The sequence below is a fragment of the Pseudochaenichthys georgianus genome, chromosome 19 (assembly GCF_902827115.2).
Source record: "Pseudochaenichthys georgianus chromosome 19, fPseGeo1.2, whole genome shotgun sequence".
Classification (NCBI taxonomy): domain Eukaryota; kingdom Metazoa; phylum Chordata; class Actinopteri; order Perciformes; family Channichthyidae; genus Pseudochaenichthys; species Pseudochaenichthys georgianus.
In genome coordinates, this window is record NC_047521.1 from 25,979,207 (window position 1) to 26,005,531 (window position 26,325).

General features: G+C 41.0%; 3 protein-coding genes across 5 annotated transcripts in view; 2 read left to right on the forward strand and 1 right to left on the reverse strand.

Annotated features, from left to right (window-relative positions):
* The window catches only part of mms19 (MMS19 homolog, cytosolic iron-sulfur assembly component), a 29,872-nt gene extending 27,736 nt beyond the window's left edge, over positions 1-2,136 (forward strand). The window contains exon 31 of the mRNA XM_034108037.2: positions 1,202-2,136. The gene's annotated coding sequence lies outside the window, so the exon portion shown is untranslated. The remainder of the gene's footprint in view (positions 1-1,201) is intronic.
* A 1,074-nt stretch (positions 2,137-3,210) lies between these two features.
* On the reverse strand, positions 3,211-22,268 carry zdhhc16b (zinc finger DHHC-type palmitoyltransferase 16b). Of its 3 annotated transcripts, XM_071206847.1 has the most exons (11): positions 22,173-22,268; positions 21,068-21,135; positions 18,087-18,380; positions 16,552-16,746; positions 15,685-15,773; positions 15,575-15,603; positions 15,339-15,472; positions 10,671-10,756; positions 8,301-8,424; positions 8,149-8,219; positions 3,211-4,273 (listed from the first exon to the last, which is right to left on the reverse strand). In XM_071206847.1, exons 3-11 carry the CDS (start codon positions 18,342-18,344, stop codon positions 4,171-4,173), a joined length of 1,089 nt encoding a protein of 362 aa, XP_071062948.1. In that variant the 5' UTR covers positions 18,345-18,380; positions 21,068-21,135; positions 22,173-22,268; the 3' UTR covers positions 3,211-4,170. The 3 variants fall into 3 exon arrangements, with proteins under 3 accessions (XP_071062948.1, XP_033963113.1, XP_033963112.1); XM_034107222.2 differs by lacking the exon at positions 21,068-21,135 and having other exon boundaries at positions 18,219-18,380; XM_034107221.2 differs by lacking the exon at positions 21,068-21,135.
* A 629-nt stretch (positions 22,269-22,897) lies between these two features.
* vps35l (VPS35 endosomal protein sorting factor like) overlaps positions 22,898-26,325 on the forward strand; it is a 34,597-nt gene continuing 31,169 nt past the window's right edge. Inside the window, exons 1-3 of the mRNA XM_034107220.1 lie at positions 22,898-22,963; positions 23,711-23,810; positions 24,962-25,138. Of these exons, the coding sequence (XP_033963111.1) occupies positions 22,947-22,963; positions 23,711-23,810; positions 24,962-25,138 (294 nt within the window). The 5' untranslated portion in view covers positions 22,898-22,946. The remainder of the gene's footprint in view (positions 22,964-23,710; positions 23,811-24,961; positions 25,139-26,325) is intronic.

Consider the following 26,325-nt stretch of genomic DNA (forward strand, 5'->3'; position numbering starts at 1 on the left):
TCACGACACAGCTCTTTGTTCCAGTGGATTAGTTGCTTATCGGAAAGTTTCTTGCTCGTTATCACTTTATTCAGAGTCAGAAACATTTACATTGTTTAAACAAAGCGGACAATAGAGATAAAAAGGCAAAATAAAAGACTGATCTACAATATTAAATAAACGATAGAAAATACACATGCATGCTAAAAGAATAAGTAGTACCATTACAAAGAGAGCGAACATATAAAAGTATTGAAGTAGCAGCCAGTTATTACACAGGGGGTCCGCGGGGTCTTAACAAGTATTAAGTTGATAAATCAATTTAGCGAAAATTAAGGCTATTAAAAAATATTAAACGGCATTTTCCAAGGTGTTAAATGTTGTAGCTTGTTTTCAATAAGTATCTAAATGGTCCAAAGAGGTTGTGTTCTACAGTCTGCCTGAATGTAGTCATGGCGACGGCGTAGGTGTGTAGTGAGATTCTGGGGAGTTTATTGATGGCATCCCGTTGGGTTTGACGTCATCTGAACAGGACATCGCGCGCTCACTGCTTGATAGCGCACAGGTCCGTTTACGCCGGTTGCTAAGCAACATCGTTATGGGGAAATGCAAGTCTGCGTCCAAATGGTTGGAAGATAAGGAGGAAGGACAATCAATACTGTCTATAGTCAATGTGAGGAGAAGTGCGTCGCCAAGGTAACCGGTTTGAACTCCAAGTGGCGATGAGGTCTTAAAATGTATGGAAAGGGTCTTAAAGAAGGTCTTACTTTGACTTCAGGATTCCAGCTTACACCCTGAAAGAAGTGAAATATCAATGCTCTTAAAAACAGAAAAAGTAAATAAGATAAGCTGTCTTTTTCCCTGGAGGCATTTTAGCAGATTATTAAACCATATCTTGAAGCTCGGTTGTGTTTTTCATTCATGAAACACCCTGACAATGCAATTTAATTGATCATATGCCAAATAAACACTGCCCTTTTCTTTTTGTCGCTGCTTTTAATTGAACTATTCATATCTTAAACTGCACTGTAACTTTTATCCATGTATTTTTCCTTTTAATGTTTATTTTATTAGCTTTTCTTTTTTAATGCTTAATGTCTTTCATTTTTTGTAAAGCACTTTGAATTGCCTTGTGTTGAAAAGTGCTATATAAATCAACTTGCCTTGCCTTGCCTATTGTTAGTTTGTAACAACAAGGTTTCTTTTCTCCTTTCCCTCACAGGTTCCTGGTTGGAAGTTGATTCTGCTCCTCAAACACATCCTCCTCTCCCTCCTCTCTAACCCTGGAAGCTTTCAGATGAAGTGGGAAATCAGATCACACACTCTTCGTGAAGTGTCTTTGGTCCTTCCAGACTCCTCTCCTTTTTTACTGAGATGTTTTTGTCCTAACTGTCTGTATCTTCATAAACGCACAAGTAAGACAATATGTGGACTGACTGGAGCATTATCTAAGTGTAAGAAAGAAAATAAGCAGCTTGTTTTGAAATGTTTAACGCCTCGTGTACGTCGTTGTCTTTCTCTTTTTGAATCGGAGGAAAGGTAACATCATGGAGGCATTTGGGTCGTTCATAGTTTGAAGAATGTGACATCGATTACATTTCAGATCTCAAGAATAAGAGCTCTGTCATAATAATAATAATAAAGTCAATGTATCCTTAGAGTTTCTTACAAGGTCACTCTAAGATGTTATGGGCTCCTCTTTGGTTTAAAACGACTACTTCCAACACATTTCGTAACAAAAGAAAACAGAGAAAATAAGCCGGAAATATCCTCGTTAGTAGATGAACAAATCAAGATATATATATTTAATTGAGTATTCAAACAAGTTTCATTAAATTCGGAGACGCTTTTCTTTAAGTCTGTAAACAAAATGGAGAAAAGAAACATCCTGGTTCGAAGAGGTAATAAAACAAATGTGTCTTTTTTAATTCTTAACCTAAACCTGTTCAGATCTAGTAGTTAAAGTCTCAAATTCAAAATGTCTCCTTGTTAAATAGGTTGTATGTGTATCTCCTATACAAAGAGAGGAAGTTAACACCGTACAGACTTTGAATGGGAAAGTATCATGACCCGGTAGCAACATTTTCTTTATTTTGTTTACTTTATGACCATTTTGAGAGTTTCTGCTTCTTAAAAATGATTTTCTTTTCCACGACGTACAGCACTGAGCGCTATTCTCTTATCTGGATGATGTGTGGAAGTAACGTGTGCAAACAGCAGCGGTGGGTGCGTTTGATTCGTGTCACTGGGAGGTGTTGAATGTAGATGTGCCAATTGTGCTCGACCTCCACTGAGTTTTAACACACATTTTACCTAAACGTTGCGGTTAATTTAAGATTGTAAGTTGGGTGAACAATATGTTAAACACCTGCCTTTTTTTCGCTCAATATTTAAACTAATATTGGTGTTATTGTCGAGTCCTTGCTGAAGAAAGGTTGGCTCACTTTGGACCTCACAGCAACTTATGCTAAGGAAAAGGACGATATTTAAAATGTCATTAAAACATTTATTATACAAAATGCATTAAATGTCGTCCGTATGTATGTATTTTCTCTTTAGTGCGATATCTCAGAAACATTTTGGGGGGTTTTCTTCAACGTTTGTACAAATGTCGAACTTTCAAAAGTGGTTTTAGCTACAACTAAAGACATCATTAGCTAAATATGTCAACTATCACAGGATAAAAACAAAGTAATGGCTTTTTATCTCCTAAAGGTAAAGTAGAACATTTCCCTATTAATATATCGACTTACTTGGTAATGGTAATCGGTCCCTGAGCTAATATTGCTAGCGCTAAGTAGCTATTGATAGCAGTAGCAGTATTATTACTTTCTAACGAGCCTCACCCTGAGCTGAGCTTCCTGTAAGAACATAAGAACAGTTACTTTGAACATGTCTTATTATATACATCCATGGTCCCATGCCATGGCCATTTCTACTGATCATAATTCCATTGTTGAGGTCTACTAAAAGATGTATATTGTGCAATGTTGCAAACTCACATTGGTTTCTCACAGCATCTCTGTATAGTATGTGTATTCACTCTGTCCTAAATGGCTTGTTGGAGCTCCTGCCCCCCCTCCCTATGAGCCCAGTGGCCTTCTGCGAGACACAGCTAAACCCAGCCCGAACACACACTCACAGCCTCGCCGCGTCCCGCCGTCTCAGGTAGGAGAAATCGGCGGAGCTGCAGCTGAGAAAAGTGTGTGTGTGTGAAGAAAACACTTTAATATCAAACTTTTTATTTAACAAAAAAGAGGACATTATTACATTTGAAACTGGAGCACAGCTCTCATTGGTTACACATGATATCACAGCTGTACGTCATGCTTCTGTGGCAACTACGGGTCCAATCACCCATCTTTAAGTTATCGGTACAAACGCGTTAAAAAAGAAATCAGGAATTTCACACAACTTACACCAAACAAGGCACACAACAATTTATCAGAAATGTTGAAGATGATAAAAAGATGCTGTGCGGTTTTTCCTTTCTTTACCTAAAGCAGAAAAATATAATTATAATACATCTTTTGGTTTTCGCTCTCTTTTGATACCAGATTCTTAATCTCGTTAGCACTGAACACAACGGCAAAGTAAACATGCAGAGAAGTCAATTTGAAAACACATAACTTTTTGAAAATGACAGTTATCTAAACACTCACAGGACATGTCGAACAAAATGAACATTGAAAATATTACGGGCTCACATGTCCACAGTGACATTATTAAAGGAGCTGCATTATCCATCTGGATGAAGCTTCAACATGAGCACCTGTGATGTGCCGTATCTGTAGATATTGGGGTCTCCAAATCTGCGTTATCCGTCATCATCTTACAAAAACATTGTATGAAAAAAAAAAAAGGCTTTCCTCTCAGTGCAACATTTGAGGTGCTCCAAAAGTCATTTGTTTGTGTCTTCTACAAACGGAAAGGAGGGCGAGTTTGGGATTTACAACGGTGCTGGCCAGCAGCAACGTTTATAAATCTAATAAATCAGCGTTGCAGTCGCAGGGTGACAAAGTGTTCAGATGGAGACGGGTGGGAAAGGATGACGGCGCTTCAGAACAAGTGTTTTCCTCATGTCGTCTTCACACGGTGCAACGACAGAGCTTCTGTCCCCTCGTTGCTGCAGGAGCTTCTCTTCTCTGTCCGATCTGATTCTGGTGTAAAGGCTCGTTGATAAGGTGAGGGTCAGATGGCCATGGGGTCTCTCCGGCTGAAGCTGAACTCCCACAGGATGCCGTCTCCGTTGGGGGGGTGGCTGGAGGGCAGGAGGACCCGGGTGAACCAGTGACTGAAGACAGAAGGATACAATAGCTGGATTCACATATTTGTTTATTTAAAAAACATTTAAATTGGAATTGTGGTAAAGTCACTTAAAGGGGACCTATCGTGCAAAATGCACTTTTTGATGTCTTCTCTCCATCAACATGTGTCCCCGGTGTGTCGGGGAACTCACGCAGCGTCAGGAAATAAACCCCTCTCTCTTTTCCTCCGTACCCAAATCTCTAAAAACGGGGAAAAACGGAGCTGATCCAGATTTGCGTCCGATACGACGTACAGTGTTGGGAAAGTTCACTTTCTACATGAACTAGTTCAGTTCACAGTTCACATATTTTAAAATGAACTAGTTCAGTTCATAGTTCATAATTCAACATTTTGAACTAAAGTTCATGGTTTCAAAAATGAACTAATTTATAGTTCATAGTTCTTTTTTCAATACGTTGCTGCGAGCTATTATTTGTCTCCTGTACGATGTTAATGGGCCATTTCAATTTTTACAATATCCTCAGGAGGGCCGTACAAGTTATTGACCTCTGCTTAAAAAAACTAAAATCACAGCCCATTCATTTCATTCTGTGCAAAGAAAAAGCAACCTCCTAATCCAGATATCTCACCATGACTCGCGTATGCAGGGTGTGGCGTGACCACCTAAACAGAAAAATAATTTATGGACACAAGATGTGTGCAAATGTATTTAGTTTCCTATCCATGTGAACATGGTTTAAGTGGGGGGGACCTAACCTCCTATAGGGGGGTCTGGGGGGCATGCTCCCCTGGCAAGATGTGTTGCACTTTGAGAGCAACATTAGGAGATCTATGGACACATCTCTCAACACCCAAACACAACTGTAAGCAGATTTTCTTTTAATTTATGGATATTTGACAAATCACTACCCTTTCAAACTGTATTCTTCTTTATTAATAACTGTCTTATAGTATTTTATACCTGTTTACTTTATTCTCTTATTTTTTTATAACTATAATGATCATATAAAGATGTGCCTTTACCTCACTGGTTGTAGACAAAGCTTCTTATATTCGTTAGCATAGCTAGCTAACCAGATGCTAATGACAACAACACAGTTATTATAGTATGACAGATGAGCAGATCGCCACTGGGCTTACAACTAAAGACACAGACACGCAGAAACTGCGGCATGTGTATGGACTTATCGGTACTGCAATTTCTGAAGCGCTGGAGTGGCGTTCTGGTGCTCTCCGTCAGAACTGCACCCCTGTCAGTCGAGACATATACCACGTGATGACACGTTAGGCTCGTGTTGTGTTCAAGGACCCTGACCTTGGCCAGGAAAAACAGGTACTCGCTTGTTTAATTTTTTTGCGGTCTAGATTTCTTTCATTTTTTTATTTTTTGCGTGTGTTTATAAATTACCTCGAGGGCCGTACCAAATTGTCTCGCGGGCCGTATACGGCCGGAGGTTCCCCACCCCTGCCGTAGAGTCTCACTCTGAGCGAGTGCTGCTGCAGCTGCTCTCGGCTTCGTCCATACTAATTCATTCATTCATTCATTCATTCAATGCTCGCCGGTTCCGCGGTTCCACATTGTTTGTTGTGAGGAGTCTGATATATTTAGTATATTTATATTTTAGTGCGACAGCCAGGGGTGACAGGCGCGTACGCGTCACAGGCAGCTTGCTGTTGCCAGATTGGGTGGTTTTCCGCATTATTTTGAAGCCTGTTTACGGTGTGTTTTAACTGGGTTTTCGGCTGAAAGGCATATGAAATCTGGCACACTTTTGAACGCCGTTATAATACAGTGCTGAGAATGAACGCACGTTTGAACGCCGTTATACAGCGCTGAGAATGAACGCGTTCTCAATTACGTTCATCTAGCGGAAATACAGTACGTTCAGTTCACGTTCGCCCAAAATATGAACGCGTTCATGAACGATCGTTCATTGAACGCGTTCAGGTACATCACTGACGACGTAATATCTGAGATGTGGACCCACGGCCCAATCAGAAACGTTGCTATCAGAAACAATGCCCGACTGCTTTGGACGTAATATGGTCGGTGTTTACGTTAGCATCGCTAACACTCAGAGCTAACCTGTACTGGAGAGCATGTGTGTGAAGAAGCAGGAAGTAGAAAGGAACTCACCTTGTGGTATAACCGGCAAGAGAGAAAGCCTTTGAGCTCCAGACTGTTTCAGATCCTTGATAATCCATGATATGGAGTTTCATCACGGCAGCATTTAGTTTAGACAGTAGCTGCCGGGTCCCGCATGAGCTCAGACCCCTCCTTTTTATCAATTTTTTTTTTTAAATTAAAGCTTTATACCCAAAATCAGCACTTTTGAAACAGGAAGTGAAACAGAGGGATATGAGGCATGGCTAGAATGGGTGATCTGTTTGGTATTTTGAGCAAAACACTTCATAGACATGTTTTTTATTTATTTGTATATATCTGAGGCCTATGCTATTGCCTAAAGATAGCATGATAGGTGACCTTTAAGTAGGAATTGTGCCTGCTGAAAATGTTGAAATCACTTTGAAACAGGGAAATCTTTGAGAAAAGGTTGTTTAGTTAGAGCAGTGGTTCCCAAACGGTGTGCCGCGGCACACTGGTGTGCCGTGAGTCAAGTCCGGGTGTGCCGTGGGATTTTGTGACAACTATACGTTATTATTGCAATATACAACTACACAAAAATAATTATTTAATTTACTATATCAGTACACACCTGAAAAGAACACATGCTAAGGTCAGCTAACGCACACGCTATTTGTTGTTTGTTTATATCACGTAGTGGTCTGTTCTTCTTCTCTGTCTTCCGGTTGTTGCCTGTTTTGAATGACAAATACACACTACCGCCGCCTGCTGGTAAGGAGAGTTATTGCCACTCACGCATGCGCAGTTCGTACCTGCTCGGCGGGTAAAGTAACGAGTTACTTTATGTAGATAGTAACAAAGTAGTGTAATATATTACTTTTTTTAAAGTAATATGTAATATATTAAAAAAAATAGTAACGACCCCATCTCTGGAGTTGGCGTTCTCTACTCTGATTTACATGAAGAACAACAGGAGGTCACGCCTCTCTGTTGAACAGGACTTGCGAGTGGCCACCAAGGATTAAAAAATTATGCGTGCCCCGACAGGCACATGTATCTCACTAATTTGTAAATCGGCAAAATATTTACAATAGCACATGTTTCAATGATGATTACTGAAATGTTACATTTATAATTTGTAGTTCAGGACCATGGACAATGCAGCTTCCTTGCATTGACAGTTCTCTGTGCTGAATTTCTGCTGACTTTCCATTTTTAATGTTGTGACCTGTCTGGTTTAAATGAGTGTGTTGCTGCTTTGATGAAGCCTAATTTGATAACGTTTCAAATACATTTCTGAAATACGTCATTAATAAATATTTCATGAGTAATATAGTTGTCTTTGTCACATTTTATTTGGCATTAGTAAATAATTATGCACATTTACAGATATTTTACATGATATCAGTGATAACACGTGTTATAAGGGCTATTTTGCACAATAGGTGTGCCTTGAGATTTTTACTTGTCCTTTGGTGTGCCTTGGGCACAACAAGTTTGGGAACCACTGAGTTAGAGGACAACTGTTGAAAAATCCCATTAAAAGATGTTAATATTACTTTAATTTAACTTAGTGAAATGTTTACCCGACATCTGTCCTGATCAGTAATACTAAATATTCATCAATGTTCAGAATCTAAATTCTTTAAATATGTTTTTTTAAATATATAGTATTAAACTATAATCATTTATTATACTATTTATACCATATCCCCAATGTTGTTTTTCCACAGCTAAATGATTATATATAATATAATGCTGTAATTAACCATAAATTAAATTCTAATGACATTTTCCTGCGTAATTGAACTCACCTCCTTTTTTCCACCCCCAGCAGTAACTTCCAGTTGTTCATCGTCCCGTGATGATATGGGTTTTTGAAAACCTGCGTTAGAAAAACCAAGAAACTTAAACACCATCTCCAGAGCTGCAGAGATACCAATATATTTCACTCCGTCAGCGGTACCTTTCCGATGTCCCTCAGCCGGCGGGTCTCTTTGTGGTTGATGTGTCGCTCCACGCTGGTTTCTCCTCGGCTGATCAGGATCATGTGCCAGAGGCTGAGAGCTCCCAGAGCCACGGACACCGAGCTGCAGGAGAACACATCACAACAAGAGCTCAGTCATCAGAGGTGGGAAGTAGTGGAGTACAAATACTTCGTTACTGTACTTAAGTACATTTTTCTGGTATCAGTACTTTACTCCACTACTTATTTTTCTGAGGACTTTTTACTTTGACTTCTTACATTTTGAACACAAACACCTGTACTTTCTACTTCTTACATGTTGAACCCAAATACCTGTACTTTCTACTTCTTACATGTTGAACACAAATACCTGTACTTTCTACTTCTTACATGTTGAACTCAAATACCTGTACTTTCTACTTCTTACATGTTGAACTCAAATACCTGTACTTTCTACTTCTTACATGTTGAACTCAAATACCTGTACTTTCTACTTCTTACATGTTGAACTCAAATACCTGTACTTTCTACTTCTTACATGTTGAACCCAAATACCTGTACTTTCTACTTCTCACATGTTGAACTCAAATACCTGTACTTTCTACTTCTTACATGTTGAACTCAATACCTGTACTTTCTACTTCTTACATGTTGAACTCAAATACCTGTACTTTCTACTTCTTACATGTTGAAACTCAAATACCTGTACTTTCTACTTCTCACATGTTGAACACAAATACCTGTACTTTCTACTTCTCACATGTTGAACTCAAATACCTGTACTTTCTACTTCTCTCATGTTGAACTCAAATACCTGTACTTTCTACTTCTCACTGTTGAACACAAATACCTGTACTTTCTACTTCTCTCATTTCCCAAACAGCTGGTTCCTTTAGTCTGAATGTGTGTTGGTGGCGTGGTCATTATTCTTTAGTCATTGCGTGCCTAATGATCTGAACACGATCCGTGTATCCATCACTTCCAGGGGGGTATACTACGAAGCAGGATTTTCGCTTAGCCGGCTAAATTCAGGGGAAACTCCGGCTTTCCGGTCCTACGAAGCTGGTTCTCTTTTTAGCAGGCTAGATCTCCATGGTAACTTATGCTGAGCGGCTAACCTGGTCGGGACCAGGTTAGGTTGCAGGCTAAGAGCTCAACTCAGTGAAAGCACCGCCTGCTGACCAATCAGAGCTCAGTGTGCGGAGTTTAAAGCGATCAAGTCATATCACAGGAGAAAGGAAATACAGAAAAACTGCCGTCGCAGGAAAGACGGCCGGCAGAAATCACCGACTGTGTGAACGTGAACATTAATAGAATATCACCTCCATCTTCAGAGCAATCTGACTATTATAACATTAGCGTTAAGAAAGCTTACTTAAATATCGGCCACAACATAAGTAACCGGATCAGAGTACATTAAGTACAGTCCGCGGCATATCACTTCATAATGTATCATATCTCTCCTTATCTGAGTCAGTTGAGCCGTATCTGGCCGTGCAACACTCACAGTACCACATACTGTATGCAGAAGTATTATTTTAAGCAACACATAAGTTGACGAAACACTCGAGACAAATGTAATTGAAGTCAGATCGTGTTTTAGACGGGCAGTGATATCATAAACCTGTTAATGTACTCATTCAAACACTTGTTCTGTTCCAGCTGTATTCACCTTGCAGGTGCAGCTCTGTGGCTTTTATCCTGGATCAAGTGTTTAAGTCATGGATGTTTAAAGTTTAACTTCTTCATTTTTGACTAGTATTAAAGTTCACTTTTCATTCAGGAAGTATGACGCTGCGCTGTCAGTGCGCTTCTCCATGTTTGTGATTGGTCGAATGCTCCAGATACCACCCCTTTCATGTGAACGCGCACCTAACTAGATAGGACACGGCTGGCTTGAGCGATCCACTTGATAACCAGCGTCGTAGGACAGTTTAGCGAGAGCGCGTATGTTTTGGATTAGGCCAACCGGCTAACTCAAACATATCCAGGTTAGGTTGAACCAGGTTCGCAGTATAGGCCCCTGGTCTTCTCTAAAGAAGAGGGACCAATGGAAACGTTGCCGTTGTTCAGCATGGAAACATTCATTAGCTAACAATGACATTATTGTTCTATTAATATAAAGGGAGGGTCAGGTACTCTTTTAAAGCAGCTGCTAGCTATGGGTACTTTTTACTGAAGTACACTTCAAAGCCTCTTTACTTTGACTTGAGTAAAGAAGTTTAGTCGGTACTTCTACTTTCACCAGAGTATTTTTAAACACAAGTATCTGTACTTCTACTTGAGTAAAGGATGTGTGTACTTTGCCCTCTCTGTCTGTTATCCACCTTTATCCGATTAAACATGGAGGAATTATAAAGCGTTCCTCACCTGGTCAGCACCCAGAGGAAGATGATGCTCTTGTGAGCCGTGGACTCGACGTAGGGCTCGGTGGGAGGAGGGGTCTGGTAGTATCTCTGAAAAAGACAAAAGATAATCCGGTTATTATATTTATACTGTCGTCACAAATGGACTTATTTCACATCTTGTTCTGATCCGAGGAGGATTTAGCTCGCTGCTTTCTGAGGTATGGAAGCCCTGAGAGCCAAGTTGGGAAAAACAATTCTTATTCTTCTTTTTTTAGGTCAAATCTAAATAGTTTTCTCTTGATTTGGACGGGATCGTTTTTCTAAATTCCTTAAATGTTTGTATTTTTTTTATCTGTGAAACGAACAAAAGTATTCACAAGTTGCCTTCTTCATCTGTGAAAAAAGGTGAAATTTGCAGGTATAATTTATTTTGTCAGGAACAATTCCCAAAGTGTTTGTTGTTGTAATACTTAATATGATCACTATCACAGAAGTGCACCACTATCACATGGTAAAGGTGGGGTAGGTCATTCACTTCAGAAACACTCGTTATATTCCATGGAACGCTCTCTACATCCCGACAGCAATGAATACATTAAATGCTTTGACAATAATACATAAAAAATGTAATCTGTGGAAACCGTGGCGCTTGTAAAAAGCACGACCAATCATCTGAGCCGGCTAAAGTAACTGGATGGCCTACCTGCCTGTCAGCCTTTCCATCGGGGCACACACTGATCTCGTGCCCCTCATTGGTCATGTGCGCGTTCGTGTGTGTTGGGGGGAGGGGCTCTGTGAGGAAGTGGCAGATTTTTTCCGGTTGTGTATTTTCAAATTCGAGCGCACTCGAGCTGGTTTCTCCATTCTTACCTACCTTAACTTGAACAGGACTAAAAGCTCTTGATTAGCACCGACTAAAATACATTTTCAGCCCAAAGAAAAAGCAATGACAGCTATTTTACACAACATGGGATAGAAACACTTGGAAACTCGTATTACTTGATTTCTTTGAGAGTATTTTCTAAGATTCAGAATGTTCAGGATATATTTCCTGCACATTTTCTTTATACCCGTTTCCATACAACTTAACAATAACCACATGAGAGGAAGGAACTTTGAAAGATTATACTTGTGAACTCTCTTTTTTTTCCATTTTCTTAAGTCAGAAACACGGGAAAAATAAAAAAAATTACAATTTAGCTCAACAAAAAAAATGTGATCCCGGATATTATTTGTTTCCCTCGCCTCTCAAGGTTTCACGACTTTAAATGTTGGCTCTGATTCAAAACTGTGCTTTTCGGGTACGCTACGAGTCCAACATCAAATGTCAACAGGACTAAAAGCGCTGATTAGCATCGACTAAAATAAATGTTCAGCCAAAAAAAAGCAATGACAGCTATTTGACATACCATGCTAACACACAGCACAGATACCTTGTGTCGAAAGTGCACAACATGGGATAGAAACACTTGGAAATTCGTAATTACTTGATTTCTTTGTGAGTATTTTCTAAGATTATACTTGTGAAACCTCCTCTTTTTTTTTACATGTTCTTAAAGGTCACCTATCATGCTATCTTTAGGCAATAGCATAGGCCTCAGATATATACAAATATATACAAAACATGTCTATTAAGTGTTTTGCTCAAAATACCAAACAGATCACCCATTCTAGCCATGCCTCATATCCCTCTATTTCACTTCCTGTTTCAAAAGGGCTGATTTGGGGTTTACAGCTTTAAAAATAAAAATGTTGATAAAAAGGGGAGGGGTCTGAGCTCATGGGGACCCGGCAGCTACCGTCTAAACTAAATGCTGCCGTGATGAAACTCCATATCATGGATTATCAAGGATCTGAAACAGTCTGGAGCTCAAAGGCTTTCTCTCTTGCCGGTTATACCACAAGGTGAGTTCCTTTCTACTTCCTGCTTCTTCACACACATGCTCTCCAGCACAGGTTAGCTCTGAGTGTTAGCGATGCTAACGTAAACACCGACCATATTACGTCCAAAACAGTCGGGGATTGTTTCTGATAGCAACGTTTCTGATTGGCCCGTGGGTCCACATTTCAGATGTTACGTCATTTCGGACGCAAATCTGGATCAGCTCCGTTGTTCCCCGTTTTTAGAGATTTGGGTACGGAGGAAAAGAGAGAGGGTTTTATTTTCTGACGCTGCGTGAGTTCCCGACACACCGGGGACACAGAGTTATGAATAAAAGACATCAAAAAGTGCATGTTGCACGATAGGTCCCCTTTAAGTCATAGAAACGGGGAAAAAGACAATTTAGCTGAAACAAAAAAATGTGATCACTGATATTATTTTTGCCTCTCAGGGTTTCCTTTCTTTAATTTTGGCTCTACGGGTACGCTACGAGTCCAACAATCTGGATCCTGTTCCTCGTTAAGCGGTCTTCGGGAGGCGAGCACTTCTAAACTTTCAGCTAATTTGTACTCAGAGCCCTCACGCCGTTTGTTTACCTGCTGCTGCTCAACCTTTGATGTGAGAGAAAGCTCAGATCCTCTTCCTGTCTCCTGTTTCCTCGGGTGCCATCTGAGCTTCTCTGACCTCATCTGACCTCTACTGCGCCTGACAGATGCCACCCAGCAAAACATCTTGTCATCGCTACTTAGACTGACACCAGTCTTAAGTGGAGGATACCATTAGCAGCAGCAACACAGCCGGTTTTATCAGGTGACAGCAGCCTCAATATTCTCATTGTTTCTTTATATTATCTTAACAGTTAAATGTTTTATTACCCTTTCATATGCTTTTACGAACATGCTCCTTCTGGTCTCACATCAGAATTTAGAGGGAACGTGGCGAGTTCATTTGTTTATTTTAAAAAGGTGCTTTTAATTTGAAACTCACTTTGAATTATGAATGTTTTGATATTTTCTACAATTACAATTTTGAAAACATTTTGAAGTCTGTGGAAATGTACTTTGACTCATTATTTACCTGATTGATGTTTCATTTATCACATTCTTTGTAATTATTGAAAGAAGGACTCGCGAACCACGTTGACCAGATGTCGCTTTTATTCTGAAGTCAGTTGTCACGCGCTCTTACCGTAATGCCTCGTATAAAATGTACCACAGAAACAAAGGGACTAGTTTGTCCGTCTTCTCCAAACTAGAGTCTGGGACCTGCCAGTACCGTTCTGAATTTAAAGGTCTCCTATTATCCTGTTCTTCATCAGTATATCACAGGTCTCAGATATATTCAGAGCCTGTCTCTGATTGGCTGAAACACCAAACAGATCATTGCAGCATTACCCATAATCCCCTCTGTTTCAGCCCTGTTTCCAAAGTGCTGATTCTCTGTCTGTTACTTTAGATGAAGACAAGGAGCCCCTCCCCACGCCCCTCTGAGAGACATTTGGTTACAAAGAACACTTTAGGCGCTTTCACACCGGAGTACTTTTCCCAGGAATAGTTCCGATAGTTCCTGGGATGTTGCGTTCACAACAAAAAGATCCGGAACTAGAACTTTTTTTTGCGAACCTTTTCCCCCCCTTTTAGTCCCTGCTAGAGAGGTGGTACTTTCCTGGGGAGAAAAAAGTTCCAATTTCTGATTGGCTGGGCGGATTGCAAACCACGCCCCGTAAAACTCGGAAACGTTTTCTGAAGCCGCCATTGTTTTTGCTGGCATTAGCATTATTAGCATTAGCATTAGCCCCGCGCAGAAACGCAGAGAGACTAACTTATGGCAACACAAAAGAAAACATGGGAGCGGTGGAGATGAGGAGGTGTCACGTTCTGGCGATTTACTCGGAAGTCCCCAACTCCGGGGACTTCGGGTGGCAGTATACGCCGTGAAGTTGTTTGCGGCCTGCCAGTAAACCCAAAGCAGAAGAAGAAGAAGTGACGTCAGCGGCTCCCTCAGGGACTTATTCCGGTGTGAACGTGATTTAGTAGATAGTTCCAGGAAATAAAAGTTCCGGGGACTATTCCTGGGAAAAGTACTTGGTGCTCTAGAGGAGATCCAGGTGATAAGGGGGGGGGGTACCTTGTTGCTGATTGGCTAATGGTTACACAAGACAACACATCGTTATGACATCACAAAGTGGCCAAAATCTGATCAGCTCATTTTCAGACAGGTTTTTATAGAAATGGATCAAAAAGAGAGAAAATCTTTGTTCCTGAAACTTTCAGAGTCTCTGTCCACAGAGGGGACACATGTTGATGTAGAAGAGACATGAAGAAGAGGGGACACATGCTGATGTAGAAGAGACATGAAGAAGAGGGGACACATGTTGATGTAGAAGAGACATGGAGAAGAGAGGACACATGTTGATGTAGAAGAGACATGAAGAAGAGGGGACACATGTTGATGTAGAAGAGACATGGAGAAGAGAGGACACATGTTGATGTGGAAGAGACATGGAGAAGAGGGGACACATGTTGATGTAGAAGAGACATGAAGAAGAGGGGACACATGTTGATGTAGAAGAGACATGAAGAAGAGGGGACACATGTTGATGTAGAAGAGACATGAAGAAGAGGGGACACATGTTGATGTAGAAGAGACATGAAGAAGAGGATTTTGCCTGTAAACTCGTGTTTTGCTTCACTTTGTTTTTCCAGATACAAACCAGGTGACCCACGTGTTGTGTCTGTAACTGCACCCGATTTAGAACAAGCCTCAACACATACGATACGTAACCCACACCCAGGAAGTACTACTCACCTCTATGGTGTTGTAGGCGTCCAGGAACATGTCCTTGCTGCTGATGCTGCAGTACACGCAGCCCAGCGTGGTGTAGAGGCAGAAGGAGAGGAAGTAGCGGTGGTTGAAGTGACCCACGCAGTTATTCAACCAGGCTGGAAACGCGCTCAGGGAAATGTGTACACAGTGGGGAGTAACACTTTAAAAAGCATCGTCTTTTGAGTTACAAACAAATGTGTTTCCTGTGGAAAGGATACGGCAGTGGTGGTCCATCTTCAAAACACACCTGTAATATTAACGAAAGTTCAAATTCAATTAAAAAGACAGGCTTACTCTTTAGATGAGAAGTGTATGTTAATGATCTCACTGGTTGCAGATGCTGCAGTGGTGCGTCCTGGGAGGTTTTGGAGTGATGCATTTCTTACAGATGGACACCACTGGAATCTGAGTTTTCTCCTGACAAACAAGAACAAAGGAGGATGTGTTACCGTCTAAGAGTGTCACCTTGTAGCAGAAACAAACAAAATATATATCTATAACGAAGATACGGTGGCCCTGAGAGCTCAAACGGGAAAGTAGGTCGAACTATCGGAGAGCTGAAATTCCTCCATTGTCTCTTCGATCAAGAAATATTGAAGACAAATAAGTATTTTCTCCAAATTTCAATATGTTTTGCATTGCCCCGTGCCTGACCCTTCCGCCAAGTTTCAAGACATTTATGGTAGTAGTTTTACCGTCATCATTCTGACAATCAAACAAAAAATAAACGGAAAAACAAAACTTTGGAGGAGGTGAAAATAACATCCTTATATATATTTTATTTTAGATGTTTCGAACTAAATTGACGTAAAGCCGACTTTATGAACTTCACAAGGCACAAACACAGACATTGCTGCGTGTGCATCACCTTATTTTGTCCCCTGGAAACAGTTGTTGTGTTTCTAAATGCTTCACGTATGTTCTCTCAATTTGCCTTGTTTTGAGCTCTCCGGGCCACCGTAGAAATTCGTAGCTACTACCACAGAAAGACCAACATGTAAAGAATGATTTAAAACCCCTTCAGCTGAACTGTATTGCAGTATACGATACGATAATACTTTAATGTTCAGATCGAGTCTGAAATTGGACTTGCATCCCAGCAGCTCCATGTGTAAACATCAACATAGACAGATGTCAATACATGAAAACAAACAAACAAACATTTAACATAGGGAACATAAATCTGGTCTCGTACCTTGGGTGGGCTTCCTGCTGCTGTCGTGGTGGCCTTGTAGTAATGGAAGACCACCATGACGAGGAGCCAGTGGCCGTAGCAGAGGTGCCACACGATCATGTACAGAGGGTAGGTGCTGAGGATTGTGGGTAAAACGAACAGGTAGATGATGACCACGACTGAGGTGGTCAGCAGGACGACGAGGCAGACGAACACCTGAGAGAGAAATAATCACGACTTATCGTACGATGTTGACCATTTGTTATCGACTTTTTTACGATATTAGGATTTTTCATAATCTTGATTGACCTTGAATTATTTACTTCGACGAAATGGACTTATCCTTAAAAAGATTGTCATCGCTTATGTCATTTTAACGTAATAGACTAAAACGTACGAAACATGCAAATGAACTCGATTATTTTTACGTGTTTTGACTTATCGTACGATATTCGGAAAGAACACTGATAATTCTCGAGTTATACACTTACCGTACAACATAGGGACATGATTGTTGACTTATTGTACGATAAATGGACATTAGCTTCACCATTTTTAGGTCATCGACTCATTGTACAAATTATTTACTTCGCCTCCATATTTTTTACGTTATTGACTTATCGTTAGATCGTCATCACCTCGATCATTTTTAACGTAATAGACTAAACGTACATTATGGTTTTTTGACTTATCGTACGATATACGGAAACAACAATGATAATTCTTACGTCACACACTTACTGTATGATATATGGACAAGAACATCATAATTTTTACGCTATCAACATATGTACGGACATTACGTAAAAAATGTCACGTAATTCTGATTGTACAACCGTGACATTAACTCGATCATTTTAGGCCAGTGCTCATTGTACGAATGAGCACTGGTGGTCCGTGAGCGCCCCCTAGTGGTCCGTGAGTATATTGGTAACATTTCACATTTGAAATAAAAAAAATTATTTAAGTTTTCCGCACTCTCGCGGGAATATCTCCGCAATGGAGCGAGCTTAAGTTTCACTTTCGATTGCATGATATAGCCCAGATAAACACCTTAATCACACATGTTGCCACTTGTTTGTACCATTTTCAGGCGATTTGTAATCTGTTCTAAAATAACGATGTGTTTTTGGATATTTGTGGAGTTAGGTGGTCCGCGAGTGTTTTTTTATTGGTTAAGTCCTTGGTGTGAAAAAGTTTGAGAAACGCTGTTTTAGGCGAACAACATTACACACAAAAATTCACATAATTGTATTATTGTATGGTTTTGACCATGTTTACGTTTTTCGTCGTCTCGTACAACGCATCAAAAATAACTCGCTCATTTTTAATGCTATCAATTTATAATCAATATATGGATATGAACTCGATACACTTTAAGTAAGCAACTTATTTTTTACCCGTTCCAAAAAAAAATGTAATTGACAAAAGCATATATCGCAATTATTTCTTAGACAATAAATCACTCGACAAAAAAAACTATCCATCTAACAGGCCATTTTTTGGGGGGGTAGTTTTGGGGTCAAATAGGGACAAATAGATATCCAACAGCTCACCACTCCGAACCAGCGAGTCACATTATCCACAATCCAGTAGACTGGTTCGAAGGCGCAGTCCAGCAGAGTGTCAGCGTTGGTGAGGCTGTTGAAGTACAGAGACCTGAGCAGCATCTTGCTGTAGCTCCACACCTCAAAACACCGCCCGCTGATCCAGGGTCTGTTTCCCCCGCATCCACCCCCCCTCTGTGGGCCTCGGCACCAACGCATCGCCAGCCTCATGGTGCGGGAGAGATGCCACCTCCAGCTGCTGCCCATACCACCACCACCACCACCACCTTTCCTACACACACTCTGACACACACACACACACAGACACACGGTCCAGCAGTTACAAACACAGGCGGCGTAAAACAGCAGCTCTTCGTAGCGCAGCATGACGGAGTTTTCCGTTGATGTCCTTCAAGTAGTGGGACCTCCACCCCTCGGAAAAAGCTCATTCAAGTTCTGCGACACATGTCAGTCAAAGAAAACAAGGCCAGGCTCTCAGGTGACGCCCATCAGCGCCTACCAATTAAACGTCTCCTGTTAATAATTCAGAGGCAAATCGACATTTTGAATATTCCTAGGAATTAAGAGTTCATTAGCCTGTATTTCTATGCTATAACTTTGTATGATTAGTCATAAAACATTATATTTTTGGGACAATAACTTGCTCCGAAATTATCTATCTGACAGGTTTATGTTAAAGATTAAGGACCTTGGTTTTGGGGGTTGTTTGGGTCGAGTAGGCAGAACGGATATTCAACATTTGGTGAGTTATGCCCATCAGCACCTATCAATTAAACGAAGTTCATTACTCATTGAAAGCCTGTTTTTATGCTATTACATTGTTTTAATTGTCATAAAACAATATATTAGTCGCATAAAATGGTCTTAAAATACCAATTATATTGATTATCGCATTTATAACTTGCTCAAACGCCCATCAGCGTCTCCTGCTAATAATTCAGAGCAAATCCACACCTCCAGGCCATTTGTATGCCATCAACTTATAGTAACTATATGGAAATGAAGCGACTTATTTTTGTTTCCAATTCAATTTTGGAATATTCCTAAGAAATAGAAGTTCATTACTCTTTGAAAGCCTGTATTTCTATGCTATTACATTGTTTTAATAGGCATAAAACATTACATTAGTGGCAGAAAAAGGTCTTAAAATACCAAAAATATTGTTTTTCGCATTTATGACTTGCTCGAATATTGTCTATCTGACAGGCCTATAATAAAGATTGAGGATCTTGGTTTTGGGGGTTGTTTGAGTCGAACAGATATTCAACATTTGGTGAGTAACGCCCATCAGTCTCCTGTTAATCATTCACAGCAAATCCACATCTCGAGGCGCGGCAGTTGTTAGCAACTTGCCGTGGAGATGCGGAGAGGTAACTCTGTAAGGGGGAAATGCAACAGGATGAATGTCTTAAGCAAGAAGGAAATAAAACCTGATCCAGGGCATCAGTTCATGAAAGTGAGTATTGGTTACACAGATAAGGCTTGTTCGGGTCGGCATTAATAATGAGAGACACTAATCAGGGGTCCTTTATTAGGCAGTGAGGGTCAGGCCGGTCAACGACCACCTGTTTCAGATGCTACTTAAACTCAATTACTACAGTATTAATTAAAAATGCCTCGAGTGCATTACATGTCACTTGTTAGACGCTTTTATCCAAAGCGATTTACATACTCAGTACTGTGGACAATCCCCACAGGAGCAATTTGGGGTGAAGCGTCTCAGGGACACAACGACATGCTGACTGCAGTGGGGTTTGAACCTGTGCCCCCCTGATCCAAACACCAACGCACTAGTCCACTGCGCCACACGCCTCCCCATTAGGTAATCTAGCATAATATGTGACGCCAATGTGACACATGACGACACTGTTTCTCTTGCTTTCCCATCTTCCTAATAATGGGTGTCATGCACCTCATTATTAATGCCATAACATCAGGGTAATAATCCATATTAATCTGTAAACGCCCATTTTTACCATGAACGAAATTGATAAAAATAGTTGAATGATCCAAATCTTTGATCCAAATCTTTGCTTTGGGCGGTGGTGGCGAAGTCGATAGGGACTTGGCTTGGCAATTGGAAGGTCACCAGTTCAAGTCCCGGCAAGACCAAGTGCTACCGAGGTGTCCCTGAGCAAGGCACCGTTCCCTACACTGCTCCCCGGGCGCTGTTCAAAATGGCTGCCCACTGCTCCTAACACTAGGATGGGTCAAATGCAGAGAAACAATTTCCCCACGGGGATTAATAAAGTATATCAAAATCAAAAAAATAATCATCCTGCATTTTCTGTCTCTTATAAAACTATGAATAAAAAAATGCACCTAATTAAAAACATTAATTAAAGCTGTGTGAAAGATACATTAGTTTAGAATATAGAGAGGCGAAGTCCCTCCCTTTCCTCCATGGGACCTTATTTCAGAAAAAGTATGTGTTGAAGTCGATGGTGAGAAAGATTATCTCTCGATTCCGTTTAAATTGTGCCACGAATTACACACAGGATGTTTGTCAATCTAAAAGATAATTTTGCAAGTAAAAAAAAAATAAAACTGTGAAGTAACACTTTTTTTTTTTTTTAAACCGCTCAATGAACTACATCTCCCGTCTCGCACCACACACCCAGACGGCCGCCACGTTGAAACATTTCACTTCTTTCTCTCAGAACGAGGCGGAAAGTATTAAAAGAGGTGAAAATCAGTCCAAGTCTGGGCGCGTTGAGAGCTGTGCACACAGACAAGGGGAGTTAGTCGGTTCCGTGAGAGCCAGCATGCGGGACCGGGACTCTGGGATTTGTAGTCTTTCTAGTTGCGTATTTTTCATAGTCTTATATTTTACGACAAACTGACAAAACAGACTTTTTTTACATGGAAATTATTTGTTAAGATTGACAAACATCATATGTGTAATTCGTGGCACAATTCAAACGGGATCGAAAGATAATCCTTCTCTCCCCATTGACTCCAATACATACTTTTTCCGAAATAAGGTCCCACGGGTCGGAGGTAGATGGGCGGGACTTCGCCTCTCGATTATGTAGAGCTGAAACGAAAAGCCAGTTGAATAGCCGGTTTATCAAAACACAAAACAAGTGACAATCAATGAATCAGGGAATCAAGCACATTTCGCAGACATTACTCCGTTCCAAACTTAAAAATAAATAAATGGGATTTGCTGCTTTATGTCACTGTGAATTCAATATGTATTGGTGTTGGACTCCTTGTAAAACAAACAAGACATCTGATTACCTCAATCAGAGCTTTAAGAAGTAAATACACATTTGTATACTATGTTCTGACACTTCATAGACTCGTGTACTAAGTGCTGCTTACTTTATACCTCCATATTATGATTTAACTATCTTGAGTAGTTTATAGCTCCATGTTAAAATGCCACAGTACAGTCATGTGATGAACTTTCTTTGAACATACAGTTCTATCTATAGGGAGGTGTGTGGCGCAAGGTGGTGTTCGGATCAGGGGAGCACAGGTTCAAACCCCACTGCAGTCAGCATGTCGTTGTGTCCCTGAGACACTTCACCCCAAATTGCTCCTGTGGGGATTGCCCTCAGTATTGAGTATGTAAGTCGCTCGTATGTCACAAGTAACATGTAATAATATCTGATTTAATTCAACACAAATCAACCAATTGGACCTAATGTGACGGTAACAACTTCCCCTTCAGCTTGAATCATTCACTCCTGAAGTTAAGATTAAATACTGTGTGAAATATGCAAAACAATCTTAAGGCATAGTTGATAGTCATAATCTGCTGTTATCATGTAATAAAACCTCACAGTGAATATCACCTTTGTCCGGATGAGGGCCGAATAACTAAATGGACAATTGAGGTAAGAAAAATAGACACAAATCCACATTATAATGATAGAAGAAGACAATAAAACAGTAGAAGAAGAAGAAAGCTTTTCTCCAATTAGCTTCAATCTGTCATGATGCACCGTTAGCTAACAGCTAGCTTCCTCCAGCTAACTGCTACCCTTCCTCCACGATTAAGAGTCATTCATAATAAATAAACAGAATAGCAACCCAGACTTAAGTAGGCATTGTGACATGATGTACCTGGTCAGGTGAAGAGGTGAAGAAGCTCTACAGTGAGGTCATGAGCATGCTAACCTGCCATGTCTCCACTGACTGCAGAGGAGTACAGCAACAGAGAACCGGTGAAGATCGTTTGTTAAACAGAGGTTTACTCAGCGGTAAAAACAGAAACGTCTTCCGGCTTAACTGGTGACTACAAACAGTTTATTTTAAGTAAATGCCGCAATTTATGGTCAAATATTGTTTCACTAAGTATAACTGTTATGTTATTATGAAGCATATTATATGATGGAAAGTCCCTCTGCTACGTATCTACCTGAATGTGTACTTGTATGCATTGTAATTGTAATAATATGTATGTTTAATTGTTTTGTACAATAGTGTTCTATTTCCTTCGTCTTTAGTTATACTTTACTGTCTGTAACAACGTAAATGTCCCCTTTGTAGGACGAATAAAGGGATTATGATTCTGAAAGGGTGTTTTGCGCCCAAATAAAAGATTCGAAGTGGGACCTCTTCTTTCTCTTTGACTCTTTGGTGCAGCTCGCCCAGACGCGCGCAATGTCTCCTGGGAAATGAAGTCATATTTGCTGTAACAGTTCATTAAAACGTCTCTAAAGCCACGCTGTCGGTGTTATAAGTGTTAAAATAACACCATATTAAGTATTTATAGTACAATTCCTCACTATAACAACATAATATATATAACAGAGAGCCCATTTAAAATCAAAAACAGCGGTTTTCCGAAATCTGGCAAAACCAGGAAGTATTGTGGTGTCACATGACTGCAAAAAAATGGCTGCGGTGCAGTGGTAAGATGCTTTTTACTTATTTTTAAAGCTACGTATCTTCAGTATACATGTGTCTAATCGTGTATATAGTGATACTGTGCGGTTTGTGATATGTCCATGTAGTTTTAACGTGTTTATTGTGAGCTTAATTTAAATGTAGAGCCCCAAATGAAATGCTAACTGTTTTTTTGCAGGTTGTCAACATACCATTTCAAACCCAGTGCAGGTCTAATGGTTCATTAAATGCAATATTTGACTAGCTAGAGTTTGTTATAGTATGGCAAAGTGTCTGTCTTTGTGTTTAGTGCAATAGCTTTGTTTTGCATCAGTTGTAATCGTTTTTAATCAATAAACAGTATGCTCTCTCAAATTAGTGTTAAGAGACCTCATAGTGTCTGTATTAGTCCACCTGTTCACTGTATTTAGATCATTTACTTCAAGCTACCATTACCACACTGAAAATACAAGTTCAACATTTAAATATGAGTGTGTAAGTATGTGAAACAACAGTATTGATTGCATTGCTGTACAATGTTCCCTGTCACTCTTGTACTATTTACATTGTTTCTGATTAAGGCTTTTTGACAATGCCAGTTTATCAAACATTAAAAACGAACAGACAAACTGTCAGACAAATATAGTGCAGTTAAAGGACAATACTTATCTCTGAGATATTGTAGAAGTATGAAGCACCATTACATAGAAAAAGTAAAGTACAAGTACCTTTAATTAGTTCTTAAGTAAATGTTCTCCACTGTCTGTTTGAAGGCGATCCAGCGGGCGTAGCTACGATGCCGAGCTGCAGAGATGTCGTCCTGAGTTTGCTCCGGTGGAGTTTGGAGACTATCATCCCCTCAAAGCCATCACGGTAAACAATGAGACATTACCACTGACTGCTCTGCACATATCATTCACAACATGTTGTTTTCTATAACAAAGTCACAGCAAATGCGTCCGTTCTGAATCCACAAAGTCAAACATAATCTGTTTGGGTTTAGGCACCTTGAAAATGCTTGAAAGATGATTGAATTTAAAGGCTGTATAAACTCAGAATACCAGAAAATTAAATAAATGTCCATCCCAGTTATTCAATATTAGAAGTGTTATGTTTTAATATCGGTTGCGATATGGGATGAGGATCAGCACCTCCAAATCTGAGGCCATGGTTCTCAGCAGGAAACCGATGGACTGTCCACTCCAAGTAGGGATTGAGTCCTTACCCCAAGTGAAGGAGTTCAAGTATCTCGGGGTCTTGTTCTCGAGTGAGGGATCAATGGAGCGTGAGATGGGCCGGAGAGTCGGAGCAGCAGGAGCGGTACTGCAGTCGCTTTACCGCACCGTTGTGACGAAAAGGGAGCTGAGCCAGAAGGCAAAGCTCTCTGTCTACCGGGCCATGTTCGTTCCTCCCCTCACCTATGGTCATGAAGGATGGGTCATGACCGAAATAACGAGATCGCGGATACAAGCGGCCGAGATGGGTTTCCTCCGCCGGGTGGCTGGTGTCTCCCTTAGGGATAAGGTGAGAAGTTCGGTCATCAGGGAGGGACTCGGAGTTGAGCCGCTCCTCCTTCGCGTCGAAAGAAGCCAGTTGAGGTGGTTCGGGCACCTAGTTAGGATGCCACCTGGGCGCCTCCCTGGGAGGTGTTCCAGGCACGTCCAGCTGGGAGGAGACCGAGGGGTGGACCTAGGACCAGGTGGAGGGATTATATCTCTTCTCTGGCCTGGGACCGCCTTGGGACCCCCCAGTCAGAGCTGGTTGATGAGGGGAAAGGAAAGTTTGGGGCTCTTTGCTGGAACTGATACCTCGGCGACCCGACCACGGATAAGCGGGAGAAGATGGATGGATGTTTTTAATATGTTGATTTGTGAATCCATAGAAAAAAACACATTCTCTTTTCATATGAGAAAAGCAGAAACACAGCTTTTCTGTTTTTTTTTGCATGAAACGTCCTAATAAAAAGAAAAAGCATATTTCAGTTGTTTATACTTTTTTTATTTACCCCCCTCCTCTCCCTGCAGGTGACGGACACTAAGACTCGTCGTGGAGCTCGTAAAGGCAGCACCTCTTCCTCCTGCTCCTCCTCCTCTTCCTCCGTCCCCCCCGACCCCCTCAGCTCCCTGATGGACGGCACCGACCCGCTGTCCATGTTCGCTGCAGCCGAGATGCCCGCCATCACACACAGCGCCTCCGCAGGGGTCAGACAGACAGACACACACACACACACACACACACGTACACACACACACAGCGCCTCCACGGGGGTCAGACACACACACACACACAGCGCCTCTGCAGGGGTCAGACAGACACACACACACACACACATACACACAGCGCCTCCACGGGGGTCAGACACACACGCATACAGCGCCTCCACAGGGGTCAGACAGACACACACACACACACACACACACACAACGCCTTCACAGGGGTCAGACACACACACACACACACACACACACACACACACACACACACACACACACACAGCGCCTCCACAGGGTCAGACACACACACAGCGCCTCCACAGGGGTCAGACACACACACATACACACACAGCACCTCCACGGGCTTCAGGCACACACACACACACACACACACACACACACACACACAGCGCCTCCACAGGGGTCAGACACACACACATACACACACAGCACCTCCACGGGCTTCAGGCACACACACACACACACACACACACAGCGCCTCCACAGGGGTCAGACACACACACATACACACACAGCACCTCCACGGGCTTCAGGCACACACACACACACACACACACACACACACACACACACACACACACACACACACACACACACACACACAAACTAGCCAATATAATTTTATTATCATTTTAAAACAGGAAAAGACAACACTTGCTCCATAATACATTACATTACACTATCCCAAATCTAGTAAGATATCTACAGTAGCCTCATATCACGATATCCATAACATAATTTGTATTTAATTGTATTTATTGTCTTAGTTGGACCATACATGTACTGTATTCAAAATACAAATGGAAACATGCCTTGAGTCACAAAACATTTTTTGTGTTTTTTATGTGAAAAAATGTAATCATTCTAATCAAAAAGAATAATTGATAGTACAACAAAATGTTTTAAAGGGAAACACCAGCTGTTGGCAGCTTCATTAAAGGGGACCTATCATGCAAAATGCACTGTTTGATGTCTGTTATACATAAATACAGTATGTGTCCCCGGTGTGTCGGGGAACTCACGCAGCATCAGAAAATAAAACCCTCTCTCTTTTCCTCCGTACCCAAATCTCTAAAAACGGGGAACAACGGAGCTGATCCAGATGTGCATCCGATATGATGTAATATCTGAAATGTGGACCCACGGCCCAATCA

Excerpts from the sequence above, each read along its gene's own strand:
- zdhhc16b (XM_034107221.2), bottom strand. The coding sequence starts at position 18,344 with ATGGGCAGCAGCTGGAGGTGGCATCTCTCCCGCACCATGAGGCTGGCG. Across the intron at positions 15,774-16,551 it reads CAGCAGGAAGCCCACCCAAG|GAGAAAACTCAGATTCCAGT; the intron begins GTACGAGACCAG and ends CTTGTTTGTCAG. Across the intron at positions 10,757-15,338 it reads ACGCCTACAACACCATAGAG|AGATACTACCAGACCCCTCC; the intron begins GTGAGTAGTACT and ends TGTCTTTTTCAG.